This window comes from Phacochoerus africanus, chromosome 8 (genome assembly GCF_016906955.1).
Source record: "Phacochoerus africanus isolate WHEZ1 chromosome 8, ROS_Pafr_v1, whole genome shotgun sequence".
NCBI lineage: Eukaryota > Metazoa > Chordata > Mammalia > Artiodactyla > Suidae > Phacochoerus > Phacochoerus africanus.
In genome coordinates, this window is record NC_062551.1 from 53,985,365 (window position 1) to 54,002,993 (window position 17,629).

Below are 17,629 nucleotides of genomic sequence, written 5' to 3' on the forward strand. Positions count from 1 at the left end.
ATCACAGCTGCATCTGCAACCTACACCACAGCTCACGGCAACGCCCGGATCCTTTACCCACTGAGCGAGGCCAGGGATCGAACCCGAAACTTCATGATTCCTAGTCGGACTCGTTGCCACTGCACCACAACAGGAACTCCTCATACACCTTTCTAAATGCAGGGGAAACAAAAATCTCTGCTTCCATGGAGCTCACATTCCAGTGGAAGAGACAGACATAGTAAACAAATAGATGAATATATAATATATCAGGTGCTAAAAAGCTATGTGCCAAAAAGAAAAAGCAGGGAGTTCCTGTCGTGGTGCAGCAGAAATTAATCTGACTAGCATCCATGAGGACACGATCCCTGGCCTCGATCGGTGGGTTAAGTATCTGGTGTTGCTGTGAGCTGTGTTGTAGGTTGCAGAGAAGGCTCAGATCCTGTGTTGCTGTGGCAACACACTCAAAGTCCCATTATTCTTTTCTGAGGGTCTCAGAGAGTCCATCAAGAACCCAAAGTTCCTCAATCTGGAACTTTCTGGAAATCTATCACTGCTGACCTATCCTTGGGTGTATTTCCCACCTTTTCTAGCCATTCTCCCCCGCCACTGGCTTTGACCAGTCATCAGGCATCAGAGATCTGACCAGCGCCCAGTGAAGGCCCACCATCTCCTTCAATGGTTTGGCCATTTGGTCAGAGATCTGTACCATCCTTGGGTTCCACAGATTTCCTCAACGCCTTCTTCATTTGCCCCTGAGACCCTCCCAGTACAGATCGGGGTCTAAAGCCGAGAATCTCCAAGATTTGAAGCTTTATTGAGGAGGCCCTTATAGATCATAGGTCACGTGTCCTAGCCAGAGACCAAGGGTCCTGCTTGCAGTGTGTCGCCTTTGACTAAACGTCCCTCACGCCTGGTTAGAGCCTGTGACGTCGGGTGCTCTGCGGAGTCTGATTGGCTCGCTGAGGGATCCGCCATTGAGGTAGAAAGCTTCACGCGGTCCTTGCTTCTAGTGCTTTCCTTGGCGTTCGAGGCCACCTGGTCGGGCTCTAGATCCCGGGTTCGGGGCTCGGGGTCGGGAGCCCCAGTCCGCGGCAGCCCCCAGCGCGTTCCCCCTGCTGCAGCCGCCGCAGCGGCCGGGCCCAGTGCGGCCTCCAAGGTAACGCGAGGCCGTGGCGATCGAGGACCAGGCGCGTGGGGTCGGGGCCGCCAGCCGCGCTGCCCAGCAGCAGGTAGTGGGTGGCGGGCTGTAGGCGCAGGCAGCCGCAGGCCAGGTCGGCGCGGGGCACCCAGGCGTCCTGGCTGCCGCGGCGCACAGGCCGGGCCCGCTGCTTGTACGCAGCCAGCACGCGAACAGCCAATCGCTGCCACACGGGGCCAGCCGCCTCGGACGCCAGCACCTGCGCGTGGAGAACTGCGGGGAGAGGAGCTGTCAGGCCTCGGCGGTGGAGAGCCTCTGGCCTGGGAGAGGGTGGGCTCGTCAGGGGCCGCATTAGGGAGAAGACCTTGAACCTTAGAGGGTGAGAGGTTTGGGAGTCTGGCCGCCGGCTGTCAGGAGTGAGGCCTTTCTGAGATGGGTCGCAGGAGGGGCGGGGCTTACGGAGCGTGAGGTTGGGTCACTGCAGTGTAATTAGAATCTAGAGGGGGGGTTCCGGGTGGAGGGGTGAGTCCCTCCAGAACTGCGGCAAGACGAGGTGCCCACCAGAGATGTGCCAAGTGAAGCCCTCTGGGTGGGTCACCTTAGAAACAGCGGATACGGGAATTACTTAAAGGTTGGAGGTACCGGAGTTCCCGTAATTGGCTCTGCGGTTAACGAATCTGACTAGCATCCATGAGGGCTCAGGTTTGATCCCTGGCGTTGCTCAGTGGGTCGAGGATCTGGCATTGCCGTGAGCCGTGGCATAGGTCACAGATGCGGTTTGGATCCTGCATGTAAGCCAGCAGCTACAGCTCCAATTGGACTCCTAGCCTGGGAACCTCCATATGCCGCGAGTGCAGCCCTAGAAAGCAAATAAATAAAGAAATAAAGGTTGGAGGTACCAGGAAGACCCTCCAGTGAGTGGGGCTGGGAACAAAGCAGAGGAGGCAGCTCCAGGGTCTCTGATGCCACTGGGTCGGTCAGAAGGTGTTAGGAGCAAAGAGAGATCGCTGGGGCATGGGATCTGGATCCAGGATTAATTTGGGGGTCAGAAGGAGGTCATTCTCCAGAAATTGAGGGTTGAGGTCCTACTAGTGGTAGTTTGGAGGCTTGTCCAGTGGGTAAGGTGAGATTTTGTTGGGACAGGACTCTGGTGGACAAGCTGGGTCTGTGAAGCAGAAGATCCTTGAGGGAGGTGGCAGAGAAGGCGCCACCTTTGAAGTTCAAGGACACTAGTGGCCAGTTGATGAGCCTTAGGAAGGAGGGGTCTGGAAACCCTTGAGGAAAGTAACTGGGGCTGGGCTGAACCACCAAGTGTGCACAAGGGCCGGATTACCTGAGGTGTTGGGGTCAAGGGGCTGGTGTGGATGGACGAGGTAGGGAACTGCATGTGAGTGGGATACGTCTCAGATTTTTGGGACCCCGAACGGCGTCAGAGAGGGTCTGAAAAAGGAGAGCCAGGCAAGGGTCCCTTCCATTCAGCCAGTTCCCCTTTCTCCTTCCATCCTCAGGAGGCCACCTCCCTCCCTCCGAGATGTCAGGCTGAAGGAGGTGGTGAAACACTGCAAGGCTAAGAACATGGGGAAGGAGAGACCACGCTGCCGCGTCTGTCTGTTGTCTGCAGACCCGTTAGGAAAGGCCCTTTGGAGTCCAACAGCCTTGCCTTTTTAAGATGAGAACACCACAGGCCAGAGGAGGGGGTGGTTTGGAGGCAGATGGGAATACCCTTGCAGCCGCTGGCCCTTTTCCTCCCTGGCACTCACCGTAGTCCTGCTGGCAGTACCTCCGAAGGCTCATGTGTACCTTGGTGTCCGAGGTATTGCAGTAGTTTTGACACTGAGGGTCTGGGGAGGGTCAGGCCATCTGCAGCGGGCTCCTGAGCCTGGACTGCAGCATTCTGCCCTGCCCATCCCCCACATCCCAACTTGCCAGACAGCTGGGGTGCCCGAACCCTTGGGACTGGGCTCAGTGGGCCACCCCTTGATCCCACCTGGGGGCCCACTCAGCCCCTACCCGAAGATCCCTCTCACCGCCAGCGATTTTCAGGCCAACCTGTCTTACCAGCGCTGTAAGCCCGAGGGGTCGTAGCCAGCATGGTTGTTGCCTCTGGAATTCCTGTGAGAGACCGAAGAGAAGATAGGGCTTCTTAGTGCCCCCCAATCTGCACCCCACCTCCCCTGAGAAATCCAGGTTTCCAGACCCTGAAGGTCTCTTCCCCTGAGGCCCAAGAGCGCAAGTCCCCTTGGCCCTCCACCCCCTGGACCGGTGGTCCTGGCCCAAAGCCCTCTTCTTCCTCGAGACCCGGGGGTAGGCCCCCATTGCCCTCCTCCCTCAGACCCAGGAGTCCAGGCTCACAGGCTCTTCCTCCCCAAGACTGAGGAGACCAGAATTTCAGTCTCCACCTCCCCAGGGGCTCAGAGTTCAGCCTGCAGCCTTTAGGATCTCCCCACACCTGCCCGCTGGAGATCTGGGGGTCTCCTTGCCGCCCCACTTAGGCCTGTGGCCTGTCCCCCAGGACTCACGCTGGCAGGGCATCCTGGGGGAGTGGCTCTGCTGGTAGCCAGGACCACAGCGGTTGCATGTCAGGCCGGTGACCCCTATCTTGCAGGAGCACTGCCCACTGGTCTGATTGCAGGTACCACCTGTTGCCCCAATAGGATGGCACTGGCAGGCTGCATGAGGAGAGGAGCTGGGGGCGTGGGGTGCAGGCTTCCAGCCTCTTCCTCCCCAAAACTGAGGAGACCGCAGTGCCCTGGCCAGCCCTCCCTCAGACCTGGGAGTCCCGGGCCCAGCTCCTCCTCCCTCAGACCCGGAGGTCCCAGTCCCCCGTCCCCTCCTCCCCCAGACGCGCCTGCCTCCTTTCCCTCTAGGCCCAGTTTCAGGCTGCACTCACCCCTGCAGGCCTTGCGGCTGGTGATAGGCTGGCTGGGGTCCCTCCAGAACCCCGGCTGGCAGTAGTGGCAATGCCGCCCGGCAGTGTGGTGGCGGCAGCGCTCGCAGACACCCCCGCTCTGGCCGCCCGACAGCCTGAACAGCTCGGAGTTGAACCTGCAGCGTCGGGCGTGCTGGTTGCAGGAGCAGGCTAGCAGCGGGATGGAGGCGTCAGCTCCAGGTCCTCTGTGTCCCTTTCCCAGCCTTCTCCCCCCTGCCCTCCGGAAAGAGACTGCCCGGAAGTGAGGGCGGGTCCTTGAACCTTTCCGTTCTCGTGTTTGAAATGGAGGCCCCGGAGGACCACTTAGCTCGCTGGGTTGGAGTGGGGTACTGTAAGAAGGAGGCCCTGGCCTGGAGCTGGGTAAGCCCCAGGGGACTGATGAACCTGCCGGATGTCTGGGTGAGACCAGGGGGCACACAGAGGAGCTCCGGAGTCAGACCCCCACGAGAACGGGCCTCACTGCGCTCCTCGGGCAAGGGACATCTCCTCTCTGTAGCTCACTTTCCTTGCTGCAAGATGACACGTATAGTGTCTGCTGCTTGAGGTTGAAGTGAAACCGACTCGCTCTAAAGTGCTGGCTTAACTCAGCGGCTGGCCCAGAGCACACCCTTGCCCATTTAGAGGGTCCTCGGGCCCGGGGCCAGGGGCCAAGTGCTGGGTGTGTTTCCTTCTCATGGAAGCTCTGTGAGGCTGGTGCTCTCATCATCCCCATTTCACAGATGTGAACGACGAGGTGGAGAGTGAGCGCACCCGCCCACCCAGCTGAGGGAGGGTCAGAGGCAGGAATGGGATGCAGGCTCATTCCACTGCTTCCCTCTCAGCTCGCACCAGGGCCCTTTCCGTGTACATTTGCCCAGGGAGCGATGATGGAATTGCCTAAGGCAGTGGCTCGCTGACCTTACCACTTATCCACTGCAGGGTGGGGTGTAAAAGAGCAACACAGATCCCAGGGCTCATCCCGGGGCTTCTGTGGGTCCAGGCGTCTATGTCGAGCAAGCACCCCAATGTGAGATGCTGATTCAGGGGGTTCCTGAATCACCCTTTGGAGACTCCTCCTCCAAGAGGTTTGAGGGGCCTGGACTGGCAGGGCCCGAGGCCTGAGGAGTAGTGGGAAGGCCAGGGAGCCGAGACTGCTGGGTGTTCTTAGGAAAATGACTCCCCATCTCTGAACCTTGGTTTCCTCCCATCCAGTGGGGATCTCAGTTCCTCTCTCCAGGGTTTTCGTGGGCATCAGGGATGGCTGTGCTCTTGAGATTAACAGCGAGTAGCGTTGGGCTTTGGATTCTTTCTGCCCTGAGAGTGATCACTTCACCTCACTTCCCTCTAGAAAACTCGGTTGGGGGGAGGGGTTCCGGCCACCCCGTGTGAAAAGCCCACAGCTCTGCCACCGGAGTTAGTCTCACCCTGTCCAACCAGACCCTTCTCCATCACAACACTGTTGGTCTCCTAGGCAGGTCCAGAGGGCTGTGCCCAGTGCAGTCTGGGGGATGTGGTGACCCTCTGAGGGAGAGCCTCCCAGCGTCCAGGCCCACGATGAACCCCACCCCTAACTCAGGCCACGTGAGTCTCCCCATCCTCGCTTCCCCGTAGGGGCGTCACATCTCACTGGTGGGAATGGGCCAACCCAGCCAGAGGGCTGAGGTGGTGGGGATAGAAGGTCAAGGAATCGCCCAGTGGGGATGAGGCCTGAGCATGGAGCTGAGGCTGCGCAATGGTCTTTAAGTTATGCACTTGACATTGGGGAAGAGTAGAGGGGGAGGGGGCAAAGAATGTGGGAAGGGGAGAGGGGGCGATGCAGAGAATGAGAGAGTCTGTGTGTGTGTGTGTGTGTTTATCTGGCGGTGGAGTGGCGTGACCTCCCAGGGTCTGGTGACCCACTCAGCCAGGCTGCAGGCAGGAGGTGGGAGGCGAGGGGGCTGTCTCTGACCAGAGCTGCTGGAGGACAGGGAAGGAAGGGCCTGGACACCAGGCCGGTCCAGAAGCACTGTGGACGGGGAGGGCCCTGAGTGCTGCCTGGGGAGCACTGGTCCAGCCGGACAGCCAGTGCCTGGCCGCGTCTGGTCTCTGACCCCAATCCCAGCGCTGTCTCTTGCTGGCAATGAGACCTGGGGCAAGTGACATAACTGCCCCCTCCCCCTCCCCAGCCGGGCAGTGGGAACAACGGTGGGCGCTCAGGAAGCTCTTCCTCTGTGCCAGGTCCTGTGTCAGGCTTCATTCTAAGGACTTTATGCATGTTTATGTATTACATTTTCTCAAAAGCCTGTAAAGGAAGTGCTGCTGCCAGCCTCATTTTCCAGGTGAGGAAATGGAGGCACAGAGAGGTTAGGTCACTTGCCTGGGGTCACACAGCCAGGAAGCAGAAGACCTGGGATTTGAGCCCAGGCAGTCTGGCTGGCTGGCTGCCGAGGCCATGCTCCTGTCTGCCACCCTAGAACATCTAATGTGACAGGATCTGCCAGGAGCCTGGCAAGGACAAGCAAAGACCCTTGGGCTCAGTGCCCTGAGCTCAGATTCCAGCGCTGCCCCTTACTGGCTTCTGTCCTTGTACAAGGGACAGTCCAGCTCTAGCCTCAGTTTCCTCATCTAGAAAATGGGTTTGAGGGAGTTCCCGTCATGGCGCAGTGGTTAACGAATCCGACTAGGAACCATGAGGTTGCGGGTTCAATCCCTGGCCTTGCTCAGTGGGTTAACGATCCGGCGTTGCCGTGAGCTGTGGTGTAGGTTGCAGACGCGGCTCGGATCCCGCGTTGCTGTGGCTCTGGCGTAGGCTGGTGGCTACAGCTCCGATTGGACCCCTAGCCTGGGAACCTCCATATGCCGCAGGAGCGGCCCAAGAAATAGCAAAAAAGACAAAAAAAAAATGGGTTCGAGGCAATACCTGCCTGGCCCATAGGAGATATTGGATAAATAGGTGTCTAATGAATGAACACATTTCCCCTGCGGGCGATTTGAGGAGCCGGGAAAGGTCCAGCTGCCCTCTTTTCCTACAGCTACTCAGTAGGCCCCGGGCTGGGTGATGAGAAGTGTTATCCACATCACTGTGGTGCTCCGGTGTCAGGGAGATACTGGAGCCCCCTAACGGGGGCATGTAAGCAGCTGGAAGTCGGGACAGCAGAGATGGGGGCAGATGGGCCATGGGAGGAGGAGAAGGTGGGGCAGGCGAGGAGGGCGCCTGGCTGGAGGGCGCCATGGGGAGAAGCAAGCAGCTCTGGGAAGGGAGAGTGCATCCCACCCTTTAGGGACATGGGAACAGCTGCGGGGTGGGGCAGAACTCACGCAGGCAAGGGTGAGGATGCTGGGGTGTGGCGGGTCGCCAAGGCCAGTCTCGGTGGGATGGGCGGCAGCTCTCACACCCTGGGCCGGTGGTGTGGTGGCGACAGTGGCAGCGGGGTGGCTGGGCGCGGGCAGCACAGCGGGCTGCGTGGCCGTGGCACTGGCAGCGGCCTCTCACTCCTGCTGCTGCCAGCCCTGCCCGACCCCCAAGCTCCACGCGAAGGTGACTGGCCAACACGCTGGTCCTGAGGCCCGGTGGGGCTCGGAAGGTCACCCTCTCAGGGCCTCCCAAGGCCCCCGGCCAGGCAGGTCTGCGCCACAGTGATCTCCAGGGACCTCCGCTGGTCCAGGCGGCAGACAGGACCAGGGCTGGGGGTCCTGGGGTGCAGAAGCGCAGGCTGACAGACGTCAGGAGGAAGGGGCCACCTAGCCCCAGGGTCATACTGCCATTGCAGGTGGCCCGGGGGCCAAGGTCCACCCCTGGGGCAAGGATGCAGGCCCGGGGACAGGAGGCGGCCATGGCAGCCAGCTGGGTCACTGGCGGGAGGCAGAAGCGAGGGCGGCCCCCTGGATGGTAGCATGGGTCTGCGCTGGCCTGGCTCAGGAGGAGCAAGAGGGCAAGGGTCACAGGCATGGTTCCAGCAGAGGCAAGTACCTGAGGGGAGAGGATGGCCCGGCTGGGGGATGGGGCTGCGCTCAGGGCTCAGCCTCCACCCCGCTCCCCAGCTTCCCTGAGGGGCCCTGGCATTCCGCCCCACCCTGCCCAGGACCCCTCCTGGCTGCTTCTGAGCGAGGAAAATAGTTCCATCTGGGGAGAATTACTGTTTACATAAGCCAAAGGGAAAAGAACGCAAGAAAAATCGAGAATTTTGCCTGAACTAATCCGTAGCTTAACACCCCAGAGCTATCCGTCAGTGTTGAAGGGCAGGCGGCCCTGGGGAGAGGGCGGTGGGGGACAGATGGGGAACCTAGGGGGCGAGGGGAGCAGGGTGGGGCAGGGAGGGGAGCGAGAGGCAGACAAGACCAGAGACAAAGGAACAGAGAGGGCCGGGCAGAGACAGGGAGGGCAAAGCCTGGGGGACGTGGGTGCGCCAGGCTCGGACAGGGAACCAAGGGGAGAGAGGACAGACCCAAGGGAGACAGGAGGCCCAGGCACATGGCGGCCAGGCACCCAGAGTCCACAGGGAGTTGGGGGGACCTGGTCCCAGGGAGCCTGGAGGTTTGGACAGGCAGGCAGGTGGGCAGGTGGCCTCAGAGACAGGAGGAGGGCCGGCAGCAGGCCTGCTGGGCAGCACGGGGATGAGGCCGAGAGGGGAAGGGCTGGGTGCTGGGCAGGGAATCAGAAGCCAGAGGCCAGACCTCAGCCCACGGGGGGATCGGGGATCAGAGCAGAGACCCTTTCCCACGTGGGGCCCTAACCTTGTTCTCCACACCCAGGGCACGGAGGGGGATTATTGCCAAACAACTGGGCCTCCCTGCCACCCCCCAAACCCTGCCTGCGCCTGCCCTTAACCCTTTCCCACCCAGGCACAAAGCCCGGAGAGCTATGCTGAGGAGCAGAATGGGGATGCCTCCAGGGCTGGGACACGGGCGTAGAATCCCTGTGGGGCTGGGAAGCCCGATGCCTGGGTTCCCCTTGGGTCTCCAGACGGGAGGACCCTGTGCTCGCGTTTCTGAGAACTTTCTCATAGTCTCAGGCCCTGCCTGCCATCTAGGCCTCAGGCGCTGGGAGTTAGTGGCCCCGTGTTGTCCACTGGTTCTGCGGTCCCCACAGCAGATGGAGGAACAGATGTTGGGGGTGATGGGTGCTGAAGGAGGAGCAAGGGAGGCAGGGCAGGGCCCAATGCCAGGGCGAGCGCAGGACCAGAACCCGGATGGCAAGAGCGAGGGCGGGCTTGTATTGAAGTGCCCCCTTCCCCGCCCAGGCCGCAGCCCCTGGGGAGCTCACTCAGGTTCCGAGGTCTCGGAGCCTTTCTGGGCCCCACTGTCCAGGCCCCTGGCTCTCATCTGGACCCTGGTTTGTTCCTGGGAGTCTGTGAGGCACCTGGGGGGGTAGGTGGGGTCACCTCCTTCCCCAGCCTGACTTGCCGTCGCCCCGTGCGGAGGCCGCCTCTGCTGATCACAGGCACAGCCTTCCGCTCTCGGCAGGAGCTGGCGCCATTTTGAGCTCTCGTGCCCGGCGTTTGCCCCAGTCCCCCGGCACCCGTGCCCCCCTCCCCTGCTTGCCTTCACAGGGTGCTCCTTTCTGGCCCTGGCCCTTAACACCCCGGTTCCCCGGGCTGGATCCCCCCGTGCTCCTGGGGAGGGGATCCTGAAGCCAGTCCCTACCCACTGAGGAGCCCAAAGCTCCCAGTCCCTGCCCCGCCTGGGACCTGCAGCCCACCCTGACCCCCACCTCCCTTTGAGGAGCAGAGTCTAGCTGTGCTCCCACTAGAGCCAGAGTCAGGCCCGGTCGCTGCCCGCTAAGAAGGTCCATTGGGACCCCGGCTCCTCTCCTCTGGCTCTCTGCGCACGCACCCTGCCCTTCACCCCTGACACGGTCCAAACCTGGGCCCAGGAAGAGAGCGTCCTCTGCGGCCAGCTTGTCCCGTGTGCTTCCCTCCTGCAGGAGCGGGGCGGCCGGCGTGGGTGCTCAGGAGTGAGTGCTGAGTGGCTGTCCTCAGGCCCCGGGCTCGTGGGGCTCTGGGCGGGAGCTAGGAGCAGAGCCGCAGAATCCAACACCACTCCCGCCCCCCCACCCCTCCCCATCTCCCTCGCCAAGGCGGCCCCGCTCTCCCCACAGGGACCCCTGGCAGCCACGCCACCCAGGACTGCGTGGGACAAGAGAGCCGTCGCCCCGCAGGGGCCAGCAGCAGGACAGCCCCGAGCAGCCTGGCCCAGGAGGCTCAAGGCAGGTAGGATGGGACTTCCTGGAGCTGCGCTCAGCTCGGCCTCCTGCCCCACCGGCTCCTCAGGGCAGGCAGACGCCGCTCAGCCCTCCATGTGGTGCTGTGATCAGGAAGGCGCTGACCTGCCGGGCAGGGGTCAGGGCTGCTCACACTGAGGAGGGGTGTTGGCCTTTGGCTGCGTGACCCCAAGCCAGACCCTAATGCTCCCTTGAACCTTCTGTTAGCTGTGGGTTAACCGAGCTTGAAGGTCATTCGCTTTCAAGCCCTAAAAATTGGTGCTCTTGGAAGGGTCACACCAACCACCTGGAAACCCAGAGATGGGGCTGTGTCTGAGGCGGTGGGGGAGGGGTGGGGAGCTCTGACTGCCTCGGACCTGGTTCTAGCAGCCAGAGGGACACACCGGGGACTCTGAGGGGGACAGACCTCAAAGCTGGCCTCCCCCATGGCCAGCTTCCTGCAGGGTCTCAACACTTCAGTCCTGAAATTTTCGTGCAAATGTTGCTGTCAGCTGTACTACATGTTCAAATGGCTTCACTGGAAAAATAGCATTTTCTCTCCCTTCCCAGAAAAGCCAGGGCCTCGGGAGAAGGGGCTGCATGTTTGCTGCTGTGGCCTCCAGTGCATTGACTGTGGCACAGCGTGGGCGCGACCCTGGCGGGGATTTGGGGACCCACTGTCCAGGGATGAAGGGCACAGCTAAGGCCATGCTGATTCTGGTTCCCGGTGACCCCTGTGCCCTGCAGTGGAGGGGCCAGCCCCGGGGGGCCGGGGCCACCAGGACAGGACATTGGAAAGTACACAGTGAGGAGGAGTTAGCGCCCAAGACAGAGACATTCCCAGATCAGAGGCGGCCCAGGCAGAGAGAGTGGCCAGTGCAGAGGAAACGCGGAAAGGTTTAGGTCTCTGTTATCCCCTCTGCTCCCCCCACCAGAGAACAGAAGATTCTTAGGCTAATTTCCCTGGAGAGAAGCTGGCTTCTGCTGAGGCGATGAGTACCCACTGAGGGCCTGGGCGGGCCTGGGAGGGCGGGCTGGCCGCTGAGGCGAAGCAACTCCCGACTCCTCCAAGCGGCCAAGCTGTCAGGAGTCGCTTCTTCGCCTGAGTGTTGCTCCCTCAGGACGCAGTGATCAATCCAGGACAGTAATTAGGAGCACCGATTCCTGAACTACACTTGGCCAAATCCAGGCTCCGCCGCCTTCCTAGCTGTGTGGCCCAAAGCACGTTTCTCAACCTCTCTGTGCTCAGTTTCCTCATCTGTTTTGTGGCCTCACCTGTGGGAGATGTGAGAACCGAATGAGCAAAGACAGCTCTACATTCTATTATCTGGAACTTTGTGGACCAGACACTTGCCAGAACCTGTGTTTTGACATCGTCGTGGGTGCACAGGTCACACATGATGCAGCTGCAGGCCCTCGGCAGGGTCTGGGCACCCTCCTGTGATCAAACAGGATTGGTTCTGCAAGCCACACGAGTCACGTCTGTGAATAGCTGTATGTGGGTCAGGCCAGATTTTGTCCCCAAGTGAATGTGGCTCAGGTTAGGGTTTGCCCACCTTCCTCATGAAAATGGCTGATCAGGGCTTGTGGCCCGAGACATCCAAGACACAGTGCTGAATCCGGTGCCCGGCGAGACTGAGGCAGAAAGCACGGAAGCATCAGCCTTGATCAGTCCCCTCGGCTTTTCTGTTGTGTAGGCCAGTGACAGGCCAGGTGAGGGAGCACTTGAGACTCAAGGACAGAGGTGGCAGCCAGGCCAGTGTTCTTGTTTGCAGAGCCCAGTGCAAACTGAGAGCCCGGGTCACCTTGCTCACGTCTCTGGAGAATTTCTAGCTGATGACTGGAGCAGTGCAGGGCCTTGCGGCCGCGTGAGTCACACACCGTGGAGGGGTCCTGAGCTGGTTTCTCCTTCCCTGTAGCCCTGGCTCCAGTCCCTGCTCAGCTTGCCTGCTGGCTTTGGGACCTGCCCGGGGCTCTGGCTGAACTGACCTGAGGCCGAAGCTTGAGTCCTTCTCCAAGTAGGACCCCAGGAAGGACCTGAGCTGGGCAGGTGGTGCGATAAAGATTGGGACGGAGTTGTCACCAGCCAGTGAGAAGGAGGCTCAGGGGAAGATTTAATTCGCTTTTGGGGGAACTAAAGCAGTGAGCAAGGTGCTTCATATAAACCGGGTGAGGGGAGCATAGTATGTACTCAGTCCTCATGTGCTAAGAGCCAGGGAACCCACACTGAACCCGAGACTTCCAAGCAAGGCCCAAGAGTGTTCGGGTTTCCCAGAGGGGGGTCAGATTAATAAAGTAAGGAGGCCTGGCGTACAGGAAGAGGAGGAGAGCTGAGGCGAGGCTCACAGAGCCCTGATGTTTAAGGGGTCCAGTGGAGGGAGAGATGGGGAGCCTGGAAGGGGGAGAGAAGTAAGCTGGATGAGAAAGAGTAGGGGCTACGCAGTCCAGGGCTTTGGTGGGGGGCCTGGGGTGGGAGGAGTCCCCCTGAACCACAGCCACTGCGATGGCTCCAGGGAAACCACGGGTGGCTGGTCAGGAGGGGAGGAGACAGCGTGGGTCAGGACACTGGAGACCCGGCAGCAGGAAAAGAGCATTCCCCGGAGCCCAGGGGAGAGCTGGAGGCGAGACAGACTCAAGAAGAAGCAACCCCCGAAGAAGAGGCTACCCCGTCCCATTTCAGGGATGGAGAAACCAAGCTGCCCGGAGCCCAGCCAGAGCACAGTGGCGTCGAGGGGGGAGCCGGAGGGGCTCTGGGCCAGTTCCCTGAGCCAGCCTGCGTGCACACCAGGGTCAGAAGGCCAGTCGCGAGTGTTGGGGGGGGGACGTGGAGTAGTCAGAGCCTTGTAGCTGCTGGCGGGAATGGAAAACAGGGCAGCTGTGTGGGAAACGGTGCGCAGTGGCTGACCTCAACACCGGGTCCCTCACACCTGACCAGCAGCTCCACTCCTAGGTGATCACCCGAGGGAAGTGAACTTAGATCCACCCAGGGGTTCGGACGTGCGTGTTCATGGTGGCATCATCCATCATAGCCCAGAGCGGAAGGAACCCAGACATCTAGCAACCAGTGAACTGATGAATAAAACAAGGCACATCCGTATAGCAGAATATTAGTTGGCTGTAAAAAGACATCAACAACGTGCTAACACATGCAACATTGGATGAACCATGAAAACATGACACTAAGCAAAAGAAGCCAGTCACAGAGAGTCACTTACTGTAGGATTCATTTATACGCAGCTTGCAGAGTAGCCACGTCCATGAGACAACGTAGATTAGTTGGACGTTCCCCTTGTGGCGCAGTGGAAAACAATCTGACTGGTATTCTTGAGGATGTGGGTTTGATCCCTGGCTTCGCTCAGTGGGTCAGGGATCCAGCGTTGCTGTGAGCTGGTGTGGCCCTAAAAAAATAAAGGCAAGGAAAGATTAGTCGAAGGGAGGAGGCAGGGACGATTGGGGTGGGGATGACCTTCAGTAAGGGCTGCTTTTTGGGGTGATAACGTTTTTCTAAAAGTAGGAGTTCCCAGAGTTCCCATTGTGGCTCAGCAGTAACAAACCCAAGTAGTATCCATGAGGACGCAGGTTTGATCCCTGGCCTCACTCAGTGGGTTAAGGATCTGGCATTGTCATGAACTGTGGTGTAGGTCACAGACGTGGCTCCGACCTAGCATGGTGTAGGCTGGCGGCTACAGCTCTGGTTCGACCTCTAACCTGGGAACCTCCATGTACCACAGGTGCGACCCTGAAAAGACAAATAATCATGATAATAAAATTAGGGGTTCCTGTTGTGGCTCAGTGGGTTAAGAATCCGACTGGTATCTGTGGGGATGCGGGTTTGATCCCTGGCCTTGCTCAGTGGGTTAAGGAGCCGGTGTTGCCATGAGCTTCAGTGAAGGTCACGGATATGGCTCAGATCTGGTATTGCTGTGGCAGTGGTGTAGGCTGGTGGCTGCAGCTCCTTTTCGACCCCTCGCCTGGGAACCTCCATATGCCACGGGTGTGGCCATAAAAAGCAAAAAAAAAAACCCCAAAAAACATAAAATTAGTTCTGGTTGCTATGACAACTATGTAAACATACTAAAAGCTATGGTACACTTTAAATGGGTGAATTATATGTTTTTTTAAAATATCATCTCAATAAATTGATTACCAACAAACAAGGAAGGGCTCATCAGAGACCTAAATATAAATGCTGAATCTAGGCAGCTTGAGGTGGCGGCAGCACAGAGAGAATGTTACAGAAGCAGGAGACGGGAACTGGTGGACCCTTAGGTCCTGGTCCAAAAATGGCACGTTGTCACTTCTGCCATATTTTATCTGCCAAGGCAGTCACAGGGCTGCCCAGATTCAGGGGCAGGGCATCAAGAGACTCTGCAGCCAGCTCGAATCTGCCACATCCACTGGCAGTCTCAGTGGATTAGCACTTTCCATGGCTGAGGCCCTTCCAGGTAGAAATCTGTGTTTTATTATTTTTATTAAAAAAAGTTTTGGCTATCCCCACAGCATGCAGAAGTCCCTGTATCAGGTATTGAACCTGTGCCACAGCAGTGACAGTACCAGGTCCTGAACCCACTGTGCTACCAGGGAGCTCCTGGAAGTCTTTATTTTCCGAGACTAGTAGAGTGCTTTCTGTGCGCCAGACACTGTTCTGAACATGTTACAGGCCAACCAGTGCTATTAAGTTGGACCATATGAAATAGATGTTTGTGTAAGGAAAATACAGTGGCACTTTCAAATAGTTTGACCTAGTCAGCCCTGGAAATTAGGGTTCAGATGGAGTAACTTGAAAGTAAAATTGCACAGCCGGTAGGGGGTGGGGTGGGATCCAGACCCGGGCCCAAAATGTCCATGGTCTGTGCTCTTGGACACCACAATGGAGGCCACTAGACACGCCTGCCGGGCTGAGTGAGCAAAGGAATAAAAGATTAGGGGTGAGCACATGAGACCTACCCGCGCAGCCATCCCTCCTAACGCGAGCTGTCTCTCCTCTCTGTAGCCACCAGGACATTCTGGGCCACCTGCCCTTCCTTGTCCACCGTCTTCTTCCTTTTCGTCATCTTCATGGTGTCCATCATCTTCCACTGCTGCCAGCGCCTGGCTCTAGTGCCCAACCCCTGGGCCTCCCCAGGCCGCTTGGTCCTGGTCCCTGGACACCTGCCCCCTGGGGGCATGTTCACCATCAACGCCAAAGGCCGCCTGGGGAACCAGATGGGGGAGTATGCCACCCTGTACGCGCTGGCCAGGATGAACGGGCGGCCAGCCTTCATCCCGCCCGAGATGCACAGCACGCTGGCCCCCATCTTCAGGATCACCCTCCCGGTCCTGCACGCCAGCACAGCCCGCAGGATCCCCTGGCAGAACTACCACCTGAACGACTGGATGGAGGAGCGGTACCGCCACATCCCGGGGGAGTACGTGCGCCTCACGGGCTACCCCTGCTCCTGGACCTTCTACCACCACCTGCACGCCGAGATCCTCCAGGAGTTCACCCTGCACAACCACGTGCGCGAGGAGGCCCAGGATTTCCTGCGAGGTCTGCGGGTGAACGGGAGCCGGCCGAGCACCTACGTGGGGGTGCACGTGCGCCGGGGGGACTACGTGCACGTGATGCCCAACGTGTGGAAGGGCGTGGTGGCCGACCGGCGGTACCTGGAGCAGGCCCTGGACTGGTTCCGGGCTCGCTACCGCTCCCCCGTCTTTGTGGTCTCCAGCAACGGCATGGCCTGGTGTCGGGAAAACATCGATGCCTCCCGCGGCGATGTGGTGTTTGCCGGCAATGGCATCGAGGGCTCCCCCGCCAAAGACTTCGCGCTGCTCACGCAGTGTAACCACACTGTCATGACCATTGGCACGTTCGGGATCTGGGCCGCCTACCTCGCTGGTGGAGAGACCATCTACCTGGCCAACTTCACCCTGCCCACCTCCCCCTTCCGGATGGTGTTTAAGCCCGAGGCAGCCTTCCTGCCAGAGTGGGTGGGCATTGCAGCCGACCTGTGGCAGGCCAGAGACAATGGCCCCTAGCCCCGTGTCCCTGCCTCACCCTCGGCTCTGCACACCGTGTGGGGTGCAGCACGCAGGCTCGGATGCCTGCATTTAAATCCAGGCTGCTCTGCTTCCCGGCTGGGTGACTTTGGATGAGTGACTTAATCTCTCTGTGCCTTAGTATGCCACCTGAGAAACAAATGGGACGCAGCTCCTCCTAAGAACACGATGAATTCATGTAGGGCCTCGGAAACAGGTGGTAAAGTGTTGGCTGTTAACACGTCTCTGGGTGTCGTGCCCTGGACATTGGGACTGCGTTAAGGTGGGTGGAAATGTATTTTTGCCCTCTCCTTCTTTATAGCCCTGGGAGCATAGGTCCAGATGTTTTGTACTTGTCTCCTGGAAGGGCTTGGCGATGAAACTGTTCTTGCCCTCAAGTAAAGGGGAGCTGGCTGGTGGCTAAGAATTCAGGCGTTGGGTCCAAGGGGGCCTTGTGATGAGAGAATGTGAGGGAAAACAGGCCGTGAGAGGCTGACTCAGGGAGAGACCCTCTCGCGGAGGGGCAGGGGGAGGGCCTCACAGCGACAGCGGGACTCAGCAGCAGGCCTTGGCCTGCAGCAGCGAAGATGCCCAGAGTCCGCAGGTCATGGAGCAGCAGGCTGACCCCACAGGGGCAGGGGCCACGGAGACTTGCCATGGCCATGTCCACCCGTGTGGACAGGTGATCTGACACCTTGGCACTGCCTGTGCCCCAGGGCCTAATGCCACTGTGAGAAACCCCAGTATGGACAAAAGTCGGATTAGGTGATCATGATACTGGTTTTCTTGTGTTTGACGCATCTTAAAGCATGAAGATAACCAGTATTTTTATTGGATCCTTTTTGGATATGAAAAAAATGTAAAGTTACTTATGCTCATTTAAAATTTCCACCAAACATGGGTGAACTGGTTTAGAAAACGTTTCAGCCACATTTCGTTCCCATTTTAAAACCTGTTCCAAGTGTCTTACTTATTTGCTTCCCGTGTCTTGGCATACGGTGCGGTCGAGTGCCCTTCCTCTCCTGTGGGAGCAATACTGTCTTCCCAGAGCCCTAAGTCCTCGGTGGTTAAGAGGGGGTGTTGAAGAAAGCAGGGGAGGGGCTCAAGGGGAGGGGGCCAGGGAGGGAGGCTCTGTATCAGCCATCTACCGCTTTGTAACAAAACTTACAAACCCCAACGCCTAGTAGCTTAAAGCAGCAATAATTTACCATTGCTTATAGTTGCCCTGGGCCAGGAATTCGGGAGTGACTTGGCCGAGTGGTTCTGCGTGGGACATCCAGGGAGGTGGCTGTCGGGTGTTAGCGAAGGCTGCAGTCATCAGAAGGCTTGACAGGCTGGGCATCCGCTTCAGTGGCTGGCGAGTTGGTGCTGGCTTTTGGCTCTTGGTTAGCTCCTCGCCCTCCTT

General features: G+C 59.0%; 2 protein-coding genes across 3 annotated transcripts; one reads left to right on the forward strand and one right to left on the reverse strand.

The window, feature by feature from the left end:
- Window positions 1-777: 777 nt before the first annotated feature.
- Window positions 778-7,956, reverse strand: NTN5 (netrin 5). Of its 2 annotated transcripts, XM_047792111.1 has the most exons (6): window positions 7,326-7,956; window positions 4,011-4,199; window positions 3,640-3,789; window positions 3,179-3,232; window positions 2,881-2,961; window positions 778-1,393 (listed from the first exon to the last, which is right to left on the reverse strand). In XM_047792111.1, exons 1-6 carry the CDS (start codon window positions 7,954-7,956, stop codon window positions 1,029-1,031), a joined length of 1,470 nt encoding a protein of 489 aa, XP_047648067.1. In that variant the 3' UTR covers window positions 778-1,028. The 2 variants fall into 2 exon arrangements, 1 of the variants encoding a protein (XP_047648067.1); XR_007136496.1 differs by lacking the exons at window positions 3,640-3,789; window positions 4,011-4,199; window positions 7,326-7,956 and having other exon boundaries at window positions 1,336-1,393; window positions 2,454-3,229.
- Window positions 4,302-17,295, forward strand: LOC125133684 (galactoside 2-alpha-L-fucosyltransferase SEC1-like). Its single transcript, XM_047792110.1, has 4 exons — window positions 4,302-4,409; window positions 5,500-5,609; window positions 10,105-10,216; window positions 15,200-17,295. The coding sequence occupies exons 2-4, from the start codon at window positions 5,583-5,585 to the stop codon at window positions 16,222-16,224; spliced, it is 1,164 nt and encodes a 387-aa protein (XP_047648066.1). The 5' UTR covers window positions 4,302-4,409; window positions 5,500-5,582; the 3' UTR covers window positions 16,225-17,295.
- The last annotated feature ends 334 nt before the right edge of the window (window positions 17,296-17,629 follow it).

Coding starts and splice junctions, on each gene's coding strand:
- LOC125133684 (XM_047792110.1), top strand. CDS start 5,583: ATGAACCCCACCCCTAACTCAGGCCAC. Junction 5,610..10,104: donor CCACCCCTAACTCAGGCCAC/GTGAGTCTCCCC, acceptor CTCTCCCCACAG/GGACCCCTGGCAGCCACGCC. Junction 10,217..15,199: donor GCCCAGGAGGCTCAAGGCAG/GTAGGATGGGAC, acceptor TCCTCTCTGTAG/CCACCAGGACATTCTGGGCC.
- NTN5 (XM_047792111.1), bottom strand. CDS start 7,956: ATGCCTGTGACCCTTGCCCTCTTGCTCCTCCTGAGCCAGGCCAGCGCA. Junction 3,790..4,010: donor CAGCCGCAAGGCCTGCAGGG/GTGAGTGCAGCC, acceptor CTCCTCATGCAG/CCTGCCAGTGCCATCCTATT. Junction 1,394..2,880: donor GTACTGCCAGCAGGACTACG/GTGAGTGCCAGG, acceptor CTCTCCCCGCAG/TTCTCCACGCGCAGGTGCTG.